The sequence below is a fragment of the Dryobates pubescens genome, chromosome 10 (genome assembly GCF_014839835.1).
Source record: "Dryobates pubescens isolate bDryPub1 chromosome 10, bDryPub1.pri, whole genome shotgun sequence".
In the NCBI taxonomy this organism is placed as follows: Eukaryota; Metazoa; Chordata; class Aves; order Piciformes; family Picidae; genus Dryobates; species Dryobates pubescens.
In genome coordinates, this window is record NC_071621.1 from 13,351,560 (window position 1) to 13,370,802 (window position 19,243).

The following is a 19,243-nucleotide window of genomic DNA, read 5'->3' on the forward strand; positions in this document are numbered from 1 at the left end:
GAAACAATTCTTCCACATCTCTTAACCTCACTCATTGTCCATCTAGTTTCAGCTGTTCTGCTCTTCTCTCTCACACCCCCCTGCTCTCCTGTGACCGGTGCCTTCAATAAGCGGTTGGGATGATGCCAAGGAAAAATTAAATGTCACCAAAATTCTAAAGAAATCTCTTCCTTCCTGCCTAATTTTAATCCAACAAATCTGAGGGTTTCCACACAATTGAAATTTTTGCCAAGAGGAAAGTCCACAACCTCTGGATTTTTTTTCCCCCCTCCACCATTTTCCATCCTCCACACAAACTTTCCCCCCCACACTGCTTTCCATCCTCCACTGCTCCTTCTACCTGTCACAGAATCACAGAATCACCAAGGTTGGAAGAGACCTCAAAGATCATTGAGTCCAACCTGTCACCACAGACCCCATGACTAAACCATGGCACCAAGTGCCATGTCCAATCCCCTCTTGAACACCTCCAGGGATGGTGACTCCACCACCTCCCTGGGCAGTACATTCCAATGGCTAACAACTCTCTCTGTGAAGAACTTTCTCCTCACCTCAAGTCTAAACTTCCCCGGGTGCAGCTTGAGACTGTGTCCCTTTGTTCTGTCCCTCAAGCAAGCAGCACTGTCAGACCACACTGGTTGATCCCTCAGAGAAACAGTGCACAATACCCACTGAATCCATCATTTCACCTGGCATCACTCAAAGCAATGTTCCAGCTGAGCCAAGACATACAGATAGACCTCCTCCATGATGGGCATGCACAAATCAGGCTTCCCAGCCCCATGCAATACATGTAGGTTTTGCTGTCCACCAACATGAGGTCTTTCAGGGACCAAAGAGTTACTACAATATTCATATATTCACTTGTGACTAGTCCTCAAACTCCTCTGATCTGTGGCTTTCTCAAGATATAATCATACTTTTCACTGGCTCACAGTAACCTACAAACTCACCAAGCTCTCGAGGACCAAAGGTTGGAAGCTGTTGAGAATCATGAAATGGCCTGGGTTGGAAGAGACCTCCAAAGGTCATCTAGTCCAACCACCATGCCCAGCAGGGGCATCCTCAACTAGATCAGGTTGCCCAGAGATCTGTGGAGTCTCACCTTGAATATCTCCAGTGATGTAGCCCCCACCACCTCCCTGGGCAACCTCTTCCAGTGTTCCACTACCCTCATAGTAAAGAACCTGTTCCTAACATCCAATCTAAACCTCATTTTCTCTACCCTTTCAGTTTAAAGCTGTTACCTCTCATCCAACCACTACAGCTTTAGGTGTATCAGAATAGGACCCTCATTCTATCAATCACTTTCAAGAAAGGGGCTGCAAGATATGGAATTTTGGTGGAGAGAAATAGCAAAATCATCTGAGCCCTGTGTTGGATCTTGCTTGTCTGAGCAGTTTTGTTTGTGTGCTTTGTAAGGAGTTTGTGCTCTCCCAGTTCACACTAACATTGTGCTCATTTAGGGAAGCTGGTACACAGGGTTTTCTCCTCCTCCATTTTCATGCCATCTCTTGTTCAACCCCCCCCCCCCCCCAAAACCAACAACCAGCATTAAAGTATCAAAGAGCAGGGACCACCACTCAGATTTTGAAGATATTTAACAGAATTATAAACAGGGGGGAAAAAAATGTTCTGATGTTTTAAAAGGTCTCCGTGATAGAATCATAGAATTTCTTTGGTTGGAAAAGACATCTGAGATCAGTGATTCCAACCATTATCTAACTCTACCAAGCCTGATGTTAAACCATGTCCCTCAGCAGCACATCTCTGCATCTTTTAGGTTCCCCTCCCTGGAATGTTGCTGTTGTTTACCTCTAAAGATGCTTGGTAGGCATCCCTGTGAAGAAGTCTTCACAACTGTGTAACCCTGGGAGCTCTCTCTCACATATTCCCCAGAGTCCTCCTTCTCCATTGCTCTTCTCATAGAATTGTCAGGGTTGGAAGGGACCTCAAGGATCATCTAGTTCCAACCCTCCAGCTATGGGCAGGGACCACTCACACTAGAGCAGGTTTCTCAGAGCCACATCCAACCTGACCTTACAAACACCCAGGGATGAGGCTTCCATCACCTCCTTGGGTAACCTGTGCCAGTGTCTCACCAGCCTCATGGGGAAGAACTGCTTCCTAACATCTAATTTGAATCTACCCACTTCTAGTTTTGCTCCATTCCCCCTAGTCCTATCACACCCTGACACCCTAAAAAGTCTCTCCCCAGCTTTCTTCTAGGCCCCCTTAAGTAAAGTAAACACATACCCTCCCAGAGGACCAGGATCAAGAAGGAGGAACTTTAAATATTCAGCTTTCACAGCTGGTGTCCCCTCTCTGTTGTTATAACAGTAAAACACAACTGTTGGCTGGTCCTTTCCAGTCCTACTTGGTGCTGAAAGGCCAGTCCAGATTGTCACAGAATTACAGAATAATAGAATGGTTTGGGTTGGAAGTGCCCTCCAAAGGTCATCTAGTCCAAACCCCTGCAATGAGCAGAGACATCATGGAATGCTTTGGTTTGGGAGGAACCTTTAAATGCCATCTAGTCCAACACCTTCAACTAGAGCAGGTCGCTCAGAGCCCAGAGCAACCTGACATGGAAGGTTTCCAGGGATGGGACACCTACCACTTCTCTGGGCAAATGGGCTAGTGCCTCACTAATCTCACTGGAAAGAATTTATTTCATCTACTCTGAACCTTCTTTCAGTTTAAAACTAACACCCCTTTGTCCTGTCACAACAGGCCCTGCTAGAAATTCTGTCCCCATCTTCCTTACAGGCCCCCTTTAAACACTGAAAGGCAGCAATCAAGTCTCTGGAGCCTCCTCTTCTCCAGGCTGAGCAACTCCAATTCTCTCAGCCTTTCTTCATAGGAGATGTGTTGACCCTTTTTTCTGCTCTGGTCTACAAGCATTTGGTTTTCTCACTCTATTACACACAGATGTAAGCTGCTCAGTTAGAGCTCTTTCCTCTCTTTGATTTCCACAATCACAAACCCATCCCTGTGCAATCACAGAATCATAGAATGGTCCAGGCCAGAAGGGACCTCCAGAGGTCATCCTGTTTGACCTTGCTGCAGTCAGCAGGGACATCCTCAAATAGATCAGGTTGCCCATAGCCTCTTTGAGCCTCACCTTGAATATCTCCAGGGAAGGGGCCTCAACCACCTCCTTCGGCAACCTGTTCCAGCATTCCGCCACCCTCATAGTGAAGAACTTGCTCCTGATATCCATTCTAAATCTGCCCTTCTGTAGTTTGAAGCCATTGCCCCGCGTCCTGTCACTGCAGGCCTTTGTAAACAGTCTCTCTCCATCCTTCCTGTAGGTCCCCTTCAGGTACTGGAAGGCTGCTATTAGGTCTCCCCAGAGCCTCCTCTTATTCAGGCTAAACATCTCCCAGCTCCTTCAGCCTGTCCTCATAGTAGAGATGCTTCAACCCCCTGATCATTTTCATGGCTCCCCCTCTCCCTCAGGTCCATGTCCTTCCTACACTCAGGGCTCCAGACCTGGATGCAGTACTCCAGGTGAGGTCTCTCCAGAGGAGCACAAAGTGGCAGAATCACCTCTCTAGATCTGATGGCAATGCTGCTTTGGATGCAGCCTAGGATGTGATTTGCCTTCTGTGCTGCAAGCTCACACTGCTTGCTCATGTCCAGCTTCTCATCCATAGCACCCCCAAGTCCTTTTCCTCAGGGCTGCTTTCTCTCACCTTCACCCCCAGTCTGTATTGATAGTGAGGATTGTTCCAGCCCAGGAGGAGAACCCTGCTCTTGTTGAACCTCATGAGGTTCTCCTGGGCCCAGCTCTCCAGCTTGTCCAGAGAGGAGCAATCACAGCACAAAACTAATTTTGACAAACCAAACGCAGTGAACCTGAGGCATGAGTGTGGAGGTGCCTGTGACATCATACTAATGCTTCCTGATGGTTGACTGCACACTAAGAGGTTTAAAACACCCCCCAAAATACCAGAGCAGTATGACTAGTTGTAAATCTTCTGCTCTTTCCAGGAATACCCTCCCCCACGAATAAAGGTCTTCTTCTGCCTGCATTACCATTGCCACATCTGCTTGGAAGATCTGCTTGATGAATTTGTTTTTTGAGGAATGCACCAGCTGAATGATGTCTCCATGCAGTGTGTCCCTGTTTTTCTCCAAGAAACCTAGAGGGACAATGGTGTAACACTTAGACGACACAATGCAATGCAGCGTGGCCACATCTCAAATCACAACATTCTAGTGATGCCTTGGCTGCTCTTAGGACACCAGTTCCTTCTCCAGGGAAAGGAGGGATGGGCACTGCAAAGGGGTCATAGAATTTGTTTTGGTTGGAAGAGACCTTGATGATCATCGAGTCCAACCATTCTCTAACTCTGCCAAGTCTGGTGCTAAACCATGTCCCTCAGCACCGCATCTATGTCTTTTAAACACCTCCAGGGATGAGGATCCAACCACCTCCCTGGGGAGCCTGTTCCAGTATTGGGGAACCCTTTCAGTGAAGTTTCTTCTAGTATCCAACCCAATCCTCCCCTGGTGCAACGTGAAGCCATTTCTTCTTGTCCTATCACTTGTTACTAGGGAGAAGAGACCAACTCACACCTCTCCTGTCAGGGGGGTTGTAGAGAGTGAGGTCTCCCCTGAGTCTCCTTTTCTCCAGGCTAAACAAGCCCAGTTTCCTCAGGCACTCCTCATGAAACTTGTTCTCCAGACACTTCACCACCTTCATGAGGCTGTTCACCACCTTCATGAAGCTGTGTGAATGCTGCTGTTCAATTTTGTTTTCACTCCAGGAAAGACACTGAGTATGCCCACAGGGCAACAAAGCTGGTGAAGGGTCTAGAGCACAAGTATTACAAGGGGCAGCTGAGGGAATCACGGTTGTTTAATCTGGAGAAGAGAAGGCTCAGGGGAGACCTCCTTGCTCTCTACAACTACCTGAAAGAAGGGTGTAGCAAGCCAGCAATTGGTCTCCTCCCCCCAAAACAAGCTATAGGTCAAGAGGAAATGGCCTCAAGTTGCACCAGAAGAGGTTTAGGTTAACCATTTGAACAGGCTACCCAGGGAAGTGGTGGAGTGACTGTCACTGGAGGGATTTAAAAGCCATGTAGATGCAGTGCTGAGGGCCATGGTTTAGTGGTGGGCTTGGCAGTTCTGGGTAAATGGTTGGACTCAATGGTCTTAAAGGTCTTTTTCCAGACTAAATTCTATGATTCTATGGCCAGGATGTGTCCTGAAGCAGCACCTGGGTTGCTGGACTACTGCTGGCTGTTCTTGGGAGGGTAATGGGTGTGGGTGATGAGTAGAGAGAGAAAAGGGTGTCAGGAGAAGGAAGACAGAGGTGCATCTTGAGACTGAATTAAAGATGCATGCGGTGCTGAGCACTGCAGCTCTGCCATGGGCACCCAAGAGTGAAAGAGCACCTTTGCAGCTGATGGGCATCACTGAAGGGCCAGCAGAAGCAGGGCTACACTGACATTACTGTGGGCTACCACCCCACTCTGCTTCAACACAGCAGCAGTTCACCTCCCCCAAGCATCACCCCACACTTGCAGTACCCCAGGAGCTGCCCCGTACCTTTTGTTTCGTAGTAAACGATTCCAGCAAAGTGGTTAATCCCAAACTGGGTTTCATAGTTATTCTTGGGAGGAATGTAGTTGGTGTTGAGCTTGTGCTGGGAGTTCAGCTTGTGCAACATGGTGGCATCTGTACCCTGTGCATGAAGGAAAGGATCTGACATTTAACCAGGGTTTGAGCCACTACAAAAAATTTCCAGTTGTGGTGGGTAGAAGCAACAGCACATTTCTTTTCTTTCTGTCTTGGGTGACAGTGTGTGCTTATTTTGAGAAGAGATTCATAAATTCATAGAATGGGTTAGGTTGGAAGGGACCTTAGAGATCATCAAGTTCCCACCCTCTGCCATGGACAGGGACACCTTCCATTAGCCCAGGTTGCTCAAAGCCTCATCCAGCCTGGCCTTGAACACCTTCAGGGAGGGCCCATCCACTCTTCCAGTGTCTCACCATCCTCACTCTAAAGAATCTCTTCCTAATACCCAGTCTAAATCTCCTCTCACCCTATCACTACCAGCCCTTGCAAAAAGTCCCTTCCTGGATTTCTTGTAGGCCCCCTTCAGATACTGGAAGGCTGCTCTAAAGTATCCCTGTAGCCTTCTTTTCTCCAGGCTGAAGAGTCCCAACTCTCTCAGCCTGTCCCCGTATGCTCCAGCCCTCTGGTCATCTTTGTGACCTCCTCTGGACCTGCTCCAGCAGCTCCATGTCCCTCTCATGCTGGGGGCTCCAGAACTGGATGCAGTACTCCATGAAGAGTCCCATGATGTGTTGAAGGAGATATCTCCAGGACACAAATTAAACCAGTGGATTAAATACCACTGCTATGTTGTGCTATATTCAAGATAGTGCCCCAAAGGAACTACATTAACCACAATTCTCTCTTAAACTTTGTCCAAGTCTACTCCTGAGCTTCTTGTAGGTGTAGTTGTCTGTCAGAAACAACTAACTTGTTTGAAGCATGGGTGTAGTAGCCATGGAAGAAAATTTGACAGAGCAGTAAAAGCAACCACAGCCACGCTTCAAACAGTCAAACAATAGGCAGCCCTCTGGTGAATGTGTGCCTGGGGCTGATCAGATCTCTCACAGGGTGCCAGCAATCAAGTGCAAAGGAACAATGGATACAAACTTGAACATAGAAGGTTTCACTTCAGCATGAGGAGAAACTCCTTTACATTGAAGGTGACAGAGCACTGGGGCAGGCTGCCCAGGGGGGTTGTGGTGTCTCCTTCTCTGGAGACATTCAAAACCCACCTGGATGCATTCCTGTGCAGACTACCCTGGGTGATCCTGCTTTTGGCAAAGGGGTTGGACTGGATCTCTGGAGGTCCCTTCCAGCCTCTAATGTATTGTGATACTGTGAATGTCATGGTGAAAGATTTTTTTGTAGCTCAGTGTTGTGTGTCATCTGCTTACAATTCCTCATGATCACTGCTTATAGAACTTATTCATTCCCATCATTGTGACCAAAGCTCAGTAACATTTTATACTGCATCTTTAAAATACAGAGATAGAAATCAGCAGCAGCTTTAGCTTGAATTGAAAAAGCTGCTGCACTGGATTAGATAAAAAGAACTTTCTAGACTGGTATCCTACCTCCACCCAGGCCAGAAATGCTCAGCATAAGAACATAGAAAGGCTGTGAGAACTGGGTTTGTTCAGCCTTGAGAAGAAAAGGCTTAGGGGAGACCTTATCACCATGCACCAGTACAGAAAGGGAGGCTACCACGAGGATGGAGACTCCCTTTTTACAAGGAGTCACATGCAAAAGACAAGGGGTAATGGGTACAAGTCATTCCTGGAGGGATTCCTTTTGGATTTCAGAATAAAATTTGTCACCATGAGAAGAGTTGGAGATTGGAATCATCTCCCAAGCGAAGCAGTGGAAATATCAGTGACAGCAGGGCTGAGCCCAGCCAGAAACACACCTTGGGGAACTTGCTCTCCTCGTCGATGAGGGAGATGATGTTCATGGGCTTGATGGCAATCATGTCCAAGGCATCCTGGTTATCAGTGAACTCAATGTGCTGCCAGTTGATGTTCTCCAGGTTGTACTCTTCCTGCTCTAGCTTGAAGACGTGGCGCACAAAGAACTGCTGCAGGTTTTCATTTGCAAAGTTAATGCAGAGCTGCTCGAAACTGTGGAGGAAAGGTCAAGGAGAGGCCACTTTAGATCCACCAGGCTCTATCTTTCTCCATTTCTCTCCATGCTTGGAGCAATGCTCTCAAGTCACACCAACCACTCAGTAAGGTTGTGGTTGGCTGAGAATTTCCTTGGCAGTTCAGATAATCAGGTTTTCTCTTCCCCCAAACCATGGTATAGCCATTTGTGGTGGGTTGAAATTTCCCCCGCCCATCATTGACTGTGCCAGACCAGCTCAGCTGGAAGCAAATGAAAGCTGTATTTATTGTATCATACAGTATCACAGTATCACCAAGGTTGGAAGAGACCTCAGAGATCATCAAGTCCAACCTGTCACCACAGACCTCATGACCTAACCATGGCACCAAGTGCCACGTCCAATCCCCTCTTGAACACCTCCAGGGACGGTGACTCCACCACCTCCCTGGGCAGCACATTCCAATGATGAACGACTCTCTCAGTGAAGAACTTTTTCCTCACCTCGAGCCTAAACCTCCCCTGGTGCAGCTTGAGACTGTGTCCTCTTACTAGCAAAACTACAATCTACAATGGAATGCACTGAATATGTATAAATATACAATATTTACAGATATCTACAATTAACAAACAGCACAAGAACCCCCCTGGTCAAGGACCAGGGGAAGCTACTAGCTTCTCCTTTTCTGTTCCCCCCCCTCCCCCCCTTATCTCCCTGTACAAAAGAAGGGAGAAAGGAGCAGAGGAATGTTAATACCAAAACAATGCAGCCAAGGTCAAGCAGAAGCAAGTCAGTATCTCTCCAGAACCAAGAAATGAGAAGAGAAGAAATATTGTTTTGGTACAACCAATTTTGTGGTAGATATCTCTCCAGTGGGATTGTTCAGAATTATCTTTGTTTTCCATTTTTGCACCCAGTGGTGATTTATTTACATTTTACTACTCTTCTGTTCAAGAGCTTTGAAAAATTTTAAAGCCATAGCCTAAAACTATCACACCATTCTACAGGTGCAGCCTGTATCAGTCAGTTTAGGTAATATCTTGGCTTCTGAAACATTAAAAGTGACCAACTCTGATAATCTCCCTTATAGAAAAAGGTTTGGCCTAAACAAGACCGGTTCATCTCAGGAGAGGTGAAAGAACAATAAGTACTGTGTCCAGTTCTGGGCTCCTCAATTTAAGAAGGTTGAGATACTTGAATGTGTCCAGGGAAGGGCAACAAAGCTGGTGAGAGGTCTTGAGCACAAGCCCTATGAGGAGAGGCTGAGGGAGCTGGGATTGTTTAGCCTGGAGAAGAGAAGGCTCAGAGGAGACCTTATTGCCCTCTGCAGCTACCTGAAGGGAGGTTGTAGACAGGTGGGAGTTGGTCTCTTCTCCCAGGCAACCAGCACTAGAACAAGAGGACACAGTCTCAAGCTGCACCAGGGGAGGTTTAGGCTGAGTGTTAGGAAGAAATTCTTCACAGAAAGATTTGCCATTGGAATGTGCTGCCAAAGGGGGTGGTGGAGTCACCATCACTGGGGGTATTTAAAAAGAGCCTGGATGAGGTACTTGGTGCCATGGTTTAGTTAATTAGATGGTGCTGGGTGATAGGCTGGACTTGATGATCTCTGAGGTCTTTTCCAACCTGGTTGATTCTATGACAGCAAGACCTAGAGCTTGGGGTGGCAAAGGAGGGTTAAGACCTAGTTGGGGTTTTGCATGCTCCATACCTGTTCACAGTGAAGTTCTCAAACCCAAAGATGTCAAGGAGGCCAATGGATCTCCTGATACTTTTGAGTTCCTGGGAGGGAGGTCTGTAAATCGCAGCATTGATCTTCTCCACAATCCACACAAATAGCCGCCCATAAATTCCCTGCAATAGCCCAAAGGTGGAGGTCACTGAGGCAGCTTAGCTGTTTGCCCTGCTGGTTTGTGGCACCAAAGACTGTTGGCTTTGATTTAGTTTACCTTTACACATCTTTTTGTAGGCACAGTATCTCCACAGTGTGGAGCAATTCTTAAAGAGATACAATTGATATTTTATAAGTGTACTTAAGGTAAGAAAACAGCTGTAATGAATTTACAATATAAGAGGTTGGGGGTTTTTTATGCTTGTTTGCTGCTCTACTCCTGTAAAGATTTCAGCTATAAATGCCAATTTTCTTAGTATATAATTTATTTAGTTCAGGTGTACTGCTTCAGGTGGCATTATAAGAAGGAGGTGGCACAGGCTCCCTTAAAGCATGGCCACCAACTAGACAGTCCCTGAAGCCAACGGATTGGCCAGACTCTTGCTATGGGTTAAATTTTCAGGAGCTATTCTTTAGATCAAGGAAAACAGACCTGAAAGCCTAGACAGAAGGCAACCACAAGCAAAATCCCAAGTGTGGATTGTCCTACAAAAGTGATCTGTGGGCTTGCTGTAAACCCAGACAGTCCTTTCCTTGACATCTAAGCATCTTTCTCTGCAGATCGGCAGAGTCATATTACACTGGTAGACCAACCAAGGACATCTCACCTGGGCAAGGCGCTGACTTAAATGTTGGCTGAAATCTGATGATTTAATGAAGCAGCTACTGCTGCTTCAGTTGTTCCACAATTCCAGGTTTTACATTTCTTTGTTACGAGCTACAGTAGTGCTGCCAGGAGGGGAGCCTGAGCCAAAGGCCCATCACCACTGGAGAAGTCATTGTCTGGATTTGTAGACTAGTTAAGTATCAAACCAGCTGGCCTGACCTACCAGTTCCCCAGAGAGAGAGCAGGGGTCCACAGTGGCCAAAATACACCACCATTGCTTGTCTTCAACTTTACATGGGGCTGCAAACAGCACAACAGTGATGCACTCCTGGCCACCCATTGTCATCACCCCAAAGCCTTGGATGATGTTCTCTCCAAGTGCTCTGATGGCTGGTGAGCTGCTCTATCCCTGCTGCAGCGATTTTCACCTTTATTTGCTGCTGCAGATATGCCCAGCTCCTGAAATTCAGGTGTGGGTGTTCCAGGTGTTGATAGAGCTGCTCTAATTGATAGCAGCTGAGGCTCTAACCCCGGGGCTCAAGCTGGGCTGTATTCCTGAAGCTAAGGTGAAGCAATTTCAAACTGGTGGCTCCATCTCTGAGCATAGAGAGTCTCAAGTCCAGACTGGAAATCTCCTGAAGACCAGGCCATCTAGACTTTCATCTTAACCCTTTTTGCATTCCAATGACAAAACAGTTTCAAAGCCATCTAATGGTCAGGTCACACAGGCACCAAGTGAACACTTCTGTATGGTAGATGCTCTGGTCTCAGAAGTGGGCAGATTTCTTCAGTTCATCCACAGCAACAGAATGGAATGTCCTAAGACCTACCTTTACAAAAGCATCCCTCACATCCAGTGCTTGTTCCATGCTGAGAGGGGTGGAGACTGTCTCACCCCTGGTGATGATAGTCCTGCTGGTAAGGCAATTCATCACATCTTGAGGGTCAACCTGGCAAAGACACCACCAAACACAGCTGCTGACAAGGTGTCCTTACAATGGCCTGGGCTACTGGCTCAAACATGCCTGGCCAGAGAGGACCAGTGCAGAACCCCATGGCTGGAGGTTAAGTGACTTTCTTAGCTGTACAGGGCAAATAGAATCATAGAATTGTCAGGGTTAGAAGGGACCTCAAGGGTCATCTAGTTCCAACCCCCCTGACATGGCCAGGGACACTTCACACATCAGGTTGTTCAGAGCCACATCCAGCCTGGCCTTAAAAACCTCCAGGGATGAGGCTTCCACCACCTCTCTGGGCAACCTGTGCCAGTGTCTCACTACCCTCATGGGCAAGAACTTCTTCCTAACATCCAATCTGAATCTCCCCATTTCTAGTTTTTCTCCATCCCCCCTAGTCCTATCATTACCTGACACCCTAAAGAGTCCCTCACTAATATATCCAGTGATGTCCCAGGCATTTCCAGAGATGGTGATTTATTACTCAAAGTCCTCTTGTGATCTAGTGTGAGATGATTTTATGTGGTGTAGGGAGAGAAGATGGAAAAACAAAGGTTGCATAGCTGTATCCTACCAGCATGAATATAGCTTTGCATCACTTTGACCCCTTTTTCATGTTCCTCAGGTCAAACCAGACAAACAACTACTCCCCCCAGGTACAAGAAGATAGCTCATAGACATCTGTGGCTCACACTCTGAGACCAGTTGTGCCTATGGAGATGAGATGATGTCCCTGAGAGAGCTCTGCAACATGCTGGAAAGGCTACTGAGGAATGCTCCAGGCACTGCATGGATGGTTTGGTTGAGAATCCTCTCACCTCACTTCAGATACACACCTTAGAAGTAAGAGCTCTGTCTCAAATGTTGTTTACATCCATGAAGGAATCACTCCATTTTAGAGACTGAGCTGTTTTGTATGTCCCTTTGAGTATGATGTGTCACCAAAGTGTCTGTTTGTCTCCCCTGGTGTGAAGGGGAGCTCAGATACCCAACTCAGATGGAGACAGCCACCTTCACCCTGACAGTATGGCTTACCTGGGCTTCTCCAGCCTCCTAGAGCTGGTGCTCCTAGAGCAAGGGGAGCCTGGCTCAGGTCAAACTTTGCCACAATAGTGGGAATATGGGAACAAGCCAGAAAGGGGAAGGCAGCACTGCAGAGCCACTGACCTCCAGCAAGGATGCTGCAGTGATTAGAGATGCTGACTGAACAACCTCACATGCGTCCAGGTTGTCGTAGGTCCGAGCTGGGGGAAGAAAGCCAAAGAAAAAGCTGTCAGGGAGGGATGTGGCTTTGGAGAAGGTAGATGGGGGTTAGGAAAAGGGTCTTTCTCCACTGCCTCTGTGCAGTGATGACCAGGCAAAATCTGGCCATCAGAAGGGAGAGAAAAGTTCATGTGGCTGCTAGAGATCTCTTGGTGGCTGCAATGGACCTGTCAGATGCCCTCAGTGACTGATGGGGTTGAAAGATTTCTAACATGTAAGTGCTTTAGGCTTCTGTCTTCCAAAGAGGCTCTTAAATCACAGTGTCATTCCTGACACTAAGGCAGTTTGAGACCATTACAACAACACATCCAATCACACAGGCACTTATCAAACACTCCATTAATCTCCCCCTGCAAAACCTGAGTCTGCTGGATGGCCTGTGTCCATACTCAGCCTCCCTAAATTCAGGAAAGGTGGCTGATACTGAGCATACTGGAGTCTGGCAGCTCTGCAGAGTGAGTAATGGACTTCATCCTCCCTTCTTGCCCTTACATGCTACAATAAGCACCTGAGTTCTTGACCTGGCACTATGGCAGGTGATCTGGATACAGCTCTGCATCCGTAAGCTTGGCTCCCTTTCACCATGCAGAATAAGGGATAGAAGTGTGCTGGACCACATCCTTGTGTTCTGTCCTTTTACCTTCATATTGCAGGTTCCCCATGTGCAGGATGGCAGCCAACAGCTTGGAGATCTCCCAGTTCTCCGTGTCAGTGAACATCAGGACCTTCATGGCAGAGCGGATGTTGGCGTACTCCTTGCTGTCATCTCTGCCATCACAGGTGGTGCAGTTGCCCTGAGGAGGTCACACAGTGTGTGAGGTAAAGCACAGAACATCTGGCATGGATGGGTGACCCTAAGCTATCCAGGGCTTTGCCCTAGCTCAGCAGGCATTTCTTTTAAGGGACGAATGACCACATGGTGATGTGGAACCTGTGGATCTGGCTTTGTTCTTTGCTGTGTGCTGTGATTCACAGAATCACAGACTGTTAGAGGTTGGAAGGGACCTTGAAAGGTCATCCAGTCCAACCCCCTGCCAGAGCAGGATCACCTACACCAGATCACACAGGAATGCATCCAGGCAGGTCTTGAATATCTCAAGAGGAAGACTCCCCAAACCCCCCCCGGGCAACCTCTTTCAGTGTTCTGTCACCCTCACAGTGAAACTTTTTTTTCCTCCTGTTTCCATGGAACTTCCTATACCTCAACTTCCATCCAGTGCCCCTTGTCCTGTCCTTGGGCATCACCCAGCAGAGCCTGGCTCCATCCTCTTGGCACTCACCCTTTACATATTAATAAACATTGATGAGGTCACCTCTGAGTCTCCTGTTCTCCAAGCTACAGAGCCCCAGCTTCCTCAGCCTTTCCTCCTAAGTAAGATGTTCCACTCCCTTCATCATGTTTTGTCTCTGTGCTGGACTCTTTCAAGCAGTTCCTTGAGATTCTTCTTAAACTGAGGGGCCCAGAACTGGACACAAAATTCCAGATGTGGTTTCACCGAGGCAGATTAGAGGGGGAGGAGAACCTCCCTTGACCTACTGAGCACACATTTTGTAATACACCTCAGGATGTCATTGGTCTTCTTGGCTGCAAGAGCACATTGCTGGCTCAAGGTCAACCTTCCATCCACTAGGATCCCAGCAGGGGTTGGAAAGGACTTCTGGAGATCAGCTAGTCTGACAATACCCAACTTTGTGATCTGCCCTTACCCTGCTGTCCCCAGCTACCCTATTGCAATCAGCAGAGGAGAAAAAGTTCCCTGAGGTGAGGATATACAGCAGGAGGAAACATGCTAAGGCATCCCACCAATCCAGCTGTGTCCCAGACCTGCTGATGATGGGCCAGCCTTAACTACACCTTCCTCTACCAGCTCCTCTGGACTGCAGCACTGGTGTATAGGGAGTGAAGCTGGATCAGTCAGACATGGGAAGCAGAGAGAGCTCAGCACCCAGTGGTGCTAAGAACGACTATCCAGCCATGCACCTCTCCTTGTCCATCACTGCTACAGGAGCATCAGGTCCTAACACCCTAGTTATTTCCAGACAAGTGGCCAGGGCACCACAGGATCACAGGATGTGGTTGTTTGTACTGGTGTACTCCATGGCTCTGCTCTGGACTAGTCAACCTTGGATACCAAGAAATGCCTGGCCACAGTTTTGGATATAGATCACTTCAATATCACAGGATCACAGGATGTAAGGGGTTGGAAGGGACCTCTGAAGACCATCAAGTCCAACCCCCTGCCAGAGCAGGACCATAGAATCCAGCACAGGTTGCAAAGGAATGCATCCAGATGAGTCTTGAAAGTCTCTGGAGAAGGAGACTCCACAACCCCTCTGGGCAGCCTGTTCCAGTGCTCTGTGACCCTCACAGTGAAGAAGTTCCTCCTCATGATGAGGTGGAACCTCCTGTGCTGTAGTTTATATCCATTGCCCCTTGCTCTATCACAGGGTCCTGCACACCAAAACCATGCAAGTATATCTCATGTTCCACAGGAAGAGTAGGAATAACCTGGTGTGTACACAGGGGCTAAGGGTCTACATCAAGACTGTGAGGTTTGCAGTGGTAGGACAAACGCGCCCCACAAACTTTGTGACTAAGACTCAGAAGGTCATGACCAACAAAGCAGCTCTCGGGCTGTGGAGGAAGCCAGCTCCCTCTTCTCTCTCCCTTGCTGGGAAGTTCTCACCACACCACCACACCAAACCTCTGCTTCACTGTGCTCTCACCATTGCAAGGTAGTTGTAGTCTGTGGCTTTCCCAAGACCCAGCTTCTTCTTCTGCTCCGTCGTCATCCCTCTCAGCATGCAGTAAAAGACATGGTAGTTCCTCTCATCCTGGGCCTGCAGCAGAAGGCTGAGTGTCAGCTCTGTGAGGGGAGCTGCCCCACACAAGTCATTTCCCTGGCCTTGTAGACCTTACCTGCCTGCAGACCCGGGACTTCTCCAGCAGGTACTGCTCAATCTTTGCGCCCTCGATGGCTCCCCTCTTGTTGAAGTGGATGTCGATGTACTTCCCGAAGCGGCTGGAGTTGTCGTTGCGGATGGTCTTGGCATTCCCAAAAGCTGTGGGGGGAATAATTGCAGCAGGGTAGAGAGGATCTCATGCAGGGAGCATTACAGATGTGGTCTCATGGGAAAAAAATTGAACAAAAAAGTCAACAGAATGGGGGCTGAGAGGGTAAACTCATCTCCAAAGAGTTTCTTTTAAGTGGGGAGACCTCTGCTAGGAAGACAGGCTGGGGTTGTTCAGCCTGCAGAATCACAGAAACATTCAGGTTGGAAAAGACCCTCAGGATCACCAAGTGCAACTCTGCAAGGTTCACCCCTAAACCGTATCCCCAAGCACCAGATCCAAACCACCTTGAAACACATCCAGGGCTGGGGATTCAACCACCGCCCTGCGCAGCACATTCCCATGCCTGACCACTAGTTATGTGAAAACACTTTTCCTACTGTCCAGTCTAAACCTACCCAGTGGCAGCTTGAGGCCATTTCCTCTTGTTCTATCACTCATTACCTGTGAGAAGAGACCAGCAGCAGCCTCTCCACAGTGTCCTTTCAGGTAGTTGTAGACAGCAATGAGGTCTCCCCTCAGCCTCCTCTTCTCCAAACTAACCATCCCCAGCTCCTTCAGTTGCTCTTCATCAGATTTATTTTCCAGGCCCTTCACAGCTTCCTTGCCCTCCTCTGCACTGGCTCCAGCACCTCCACATCTCTTCTGTATTAAGGTGCCCTAAACTGGACACAATACTCAAGGTGTGGCCTCACCAGAGCTGAGTACCAGGGCATGATTACTTCCCTACACTTGCTGGACACAGCATTTCTGATACAGGCCAGGATGCCATTGGCTTTCTTGGCCACCTGGGCACACTGCTGGCTCATATTCAGTTGCCTGTCCCTTTCTGCCAGACAGCTCTCCAGCTACACTGCCCCAAGCCTGTAGTGTTTCTTGGGTATGTAGGACACTGTGGGGACACCTATTAGCAGCCTTCCACTACTGAAATGGCATCTACAAGAGAGCTGGAGAGAGACTTTTTGAAAGGGCATATAGAGATAGGACAAGGGGTTATGGCTTCAAGCTCAAAAAGAATGTATTTAGATGTAAGGATTAATTCTGTGTAATGAGGATGGTGAGGCACTGTAATAAGTTGTTGAGAGATGCTTCGGATGTCCCATCCCTGGAAGTCATAGAGTCATAGAATCGTTTGGGTTCGAAGGAACCTTAGAGATCATCCAGTTCCAACCCTCCTGCCATGGGCAGGGACACCTTCCACTAGACCAGGTTGCTCAAGGTGCTATCCAAGAAACCCAGCTTTCAACACCAGCAGGGGTGGGGCGTGCATCACTTCCCTGGGCAACCTGTTCCACTGTCTTACCACCCTCACAGTAAAGAATTTCTTCCTAATATCCAGTCTAAATCTCTCCTCTTCCAGCTTAAAGCCATTGCCCTTTGCCCTATCACTACAAGCCCTTGTATAAAGTCTTTCCCCAGCTCTCTTCTAGGCCCTTTTCAGGTAGAGGAAGGTTGCTATAAGGTCTGTCCCAAGCCTTCTCTTCTCCAGGCTGAACAGCTCCATTCTCTCAGCCTGTGCCTATGGGGGAAGGTCTCCAGCCCACTGATCATCTTTGTGGACTTCCTCTGGACCCATGCCAGCAGTTCAGTGTCCCTCTTACACTGGGGGCACCAGAACTGGACATAGTACTCCAGGAATTGTTCAAGACCAGGTTGGATAACACTTTGGGAACACGGCCTAGTGGAAGGTGTCCCTGCCCATGGCAGTGGGGGTGGAACTAGATTATCTTTAAGGTCTCATGCAACCCAATGCATTCTATGATTCTATAAACCAGGAAATACTGTAGGTGATTCTCCTCAGAAATACAGCGGAGCACAGAGAAGGAGGCATGGAAACAGGGTGACCTTATCTAGGAAAAAGGGCCAGGACAGCAGGATTTTGTCAGCAGCTAGTGAAATACAAGAGGGTTGAGCAAGACTGGCAGGAGGATATTGCAGCATGAAAGGTGATGCTGTGCAGGAAGTGACAGAGCTGCTGGTGAATGATTTGTTGACTGAGGAGGAAAAGAAATGCCTTGGCAGGGAGGTTGGACTAGATGATCTCCAGAGGTCATTTCCAGCCCCTCTCATTCTGTCATTTAGGGAAATGGAGAGGGACTAACTTATCCTCCAGCAGACTTCTCCCTGCAAACAGACTGTGCAGAGGAAGGTACCCATGTCCATCCTTTGTGTGGGTGGGAATTCGTGGCATGAATTCATGCCCTGGAATTGATGCTGGCAAATGATGGAAGATGCCTTTGGCATGCAAAATATCTCTTCTGCTCAATCCTAGCAGTCATGAAGTATCACAGTATCACAGTACATTAGAGGTTGGAAGGGACCTTCAGAGATCATCCAATCCAACCCCCCTGCCAAAGCAGGATCACTTAGGGTAGTTTGCACAGGAATGCATCCAGGGGGGTTTGGAAAGTCTCCACAGAAGGAGACTCCACAACCTCTCTGGGCAGCCTGCTCCAGGGCTCTGTCACCCTCACTGTAGAGAAGTTTCTCCTCATGTTCAGGTGAAATCTTCTATGTCCAAGCTTGTACCTGTTGTTCCTTGTCTTATTAGTGTGCACTATCGAAAAGAGCTTCGTCCCCTCCACTTGACACCCACCCCTCAGATATTGCTAGACACTGATCAGATCCCCTCTCAGTCTTCTCTTATCAAGACTAAACAGCTCCAGGGCTCCCAGTCTCTCTTCACAGGGGAGATGATGCATCATGATGCTGGACACCAGTGCTCAGGCAGCCCTGTGATGCCCTGAAAGCCTTGTTGCATCTTCAAGCCACAACTGATGGAAGCTCTAATGGAAGCTCCAAGAGCATAGAGAAGGAAAGCTCAGTCAATGACTTTCTTGTCTGCTCTGTTGGCATTATGCATGGAAAGCAGCTGAGATATTTATATTTCCCTGGATTCCTAGGGGACAATTCATCAAGCAAAACATTGTTTTCCGTGAGTGGGGCTATGAAGATGATCAAGGGACTGGAACATCTGTCCTAATAATGAAAGTCCCAGAGACATGGAGATGTTTTCTCTGGAGAAAAGAAGACTAAGAAGGGATCTTCTCAGTATTTACAAATACCTGAAAGGTAGGTGTCAAGAAGAAGAGGCCAGTCTCTTATCAGTGTTGCCCTGTGATAGGACAAGGGGCAATGGACACAAAGTGGAACACAGGAAGCTCCACCTATACATGAGGAAAAGCTTCTTTACTGAGAGGGTGCTGGAGTGCTGCCCAGAGAGGTTGTGGAGTCTCCTTCTCTAGGGACTTTCAAAACCTGTCTGGATGCATTCCTGTGCAGCCTCCCCTAAGTGATCCTGCTCTGGCAGAGGGGGTTGGACTTGATGATTTCCAGAGGTCTCTTCCAACCCCTATCAGTCTATGATTCTATGAATACCAGGAGAGTAAAGATAATGTTATTGTCTAAGGAAAATGCTGTTTTTCTGTATAAGTGTGGAAGGTCCATCTGACATCATGTTGGGGCCAGAGGGTAAGCTCATTTATTTAATTTACAGACTGATCACAGCAGCAGTTTGGCAGCAAAGGTGCTGGAGTGTGTCCAGAGAAGGGCAACGAAGTTGCTGAAGGGTCTGGAGAACAAGGCTTATAAATAACAGATGAGAGAACTGGGGTCTTTTAGACTAGGGGAAAGGAGGCTGTGGGGAGACCTTCTTGCTCTCTACAACTACCTGAGAGGAGGTTGTAGTGAGGTGGGGGTCGGCCTCTCCTCCCAAGGAACATGTGATAGGAGAAGAGGAAATGGCCTCGAGTTGGACCAGAGGAGGTTTGGGTTGAGTTAT

At 48.0% G+C, this 19,243-nt stretch overlaps 1 protein-coding gene across 1 annotated transcript in view; it reads right to left on the minus strand.

The window, feature by feature from the left end:
* The window catches only part of MYO7A (myosin VIIA), a 90,967-nt gene that overhangs the window by 57,054 nt on the left and 14,670 nt on the right, over positions 1-19,243 (minus strand). Inside the window, exons 5-13 of the mRNA XM_009906953.2 lie at positions 15,310-15,452; positions 15,117-15,230; positions 13,030-13,183; positions 12,294-12,370; positions 11,001-11,120; positions 9,384-9,526; positions 7,481-7,691; positions 5,560-5,695; positions 4,042-4,148 (exon numbers count right to left, since the gene is read on the minus strand). Coding sequence (XP_009905255.2) covers positions 4,042-4,148; positions 5,560-5,695; positions 7,481-7,691; positions 9,384-9,526; positions 11,001-11,120; positions 12,294-12,370; positions 13,030-13,183; positions 15,117-15,230; positions 15,310-15,452 — 1,205 coding nt within the window. The remainder of the gene's footprint in view (positions 1-4,041; positions 4,149-5,559; positions 5,696-7,480; positions 7,692-9,383; positions 9,527-11,000; positions 11,121-12,293; positions 12,371-13,029; positions 13,184-15,116; positions 15,231-15,309; positions 15,453-19,243) is intronic.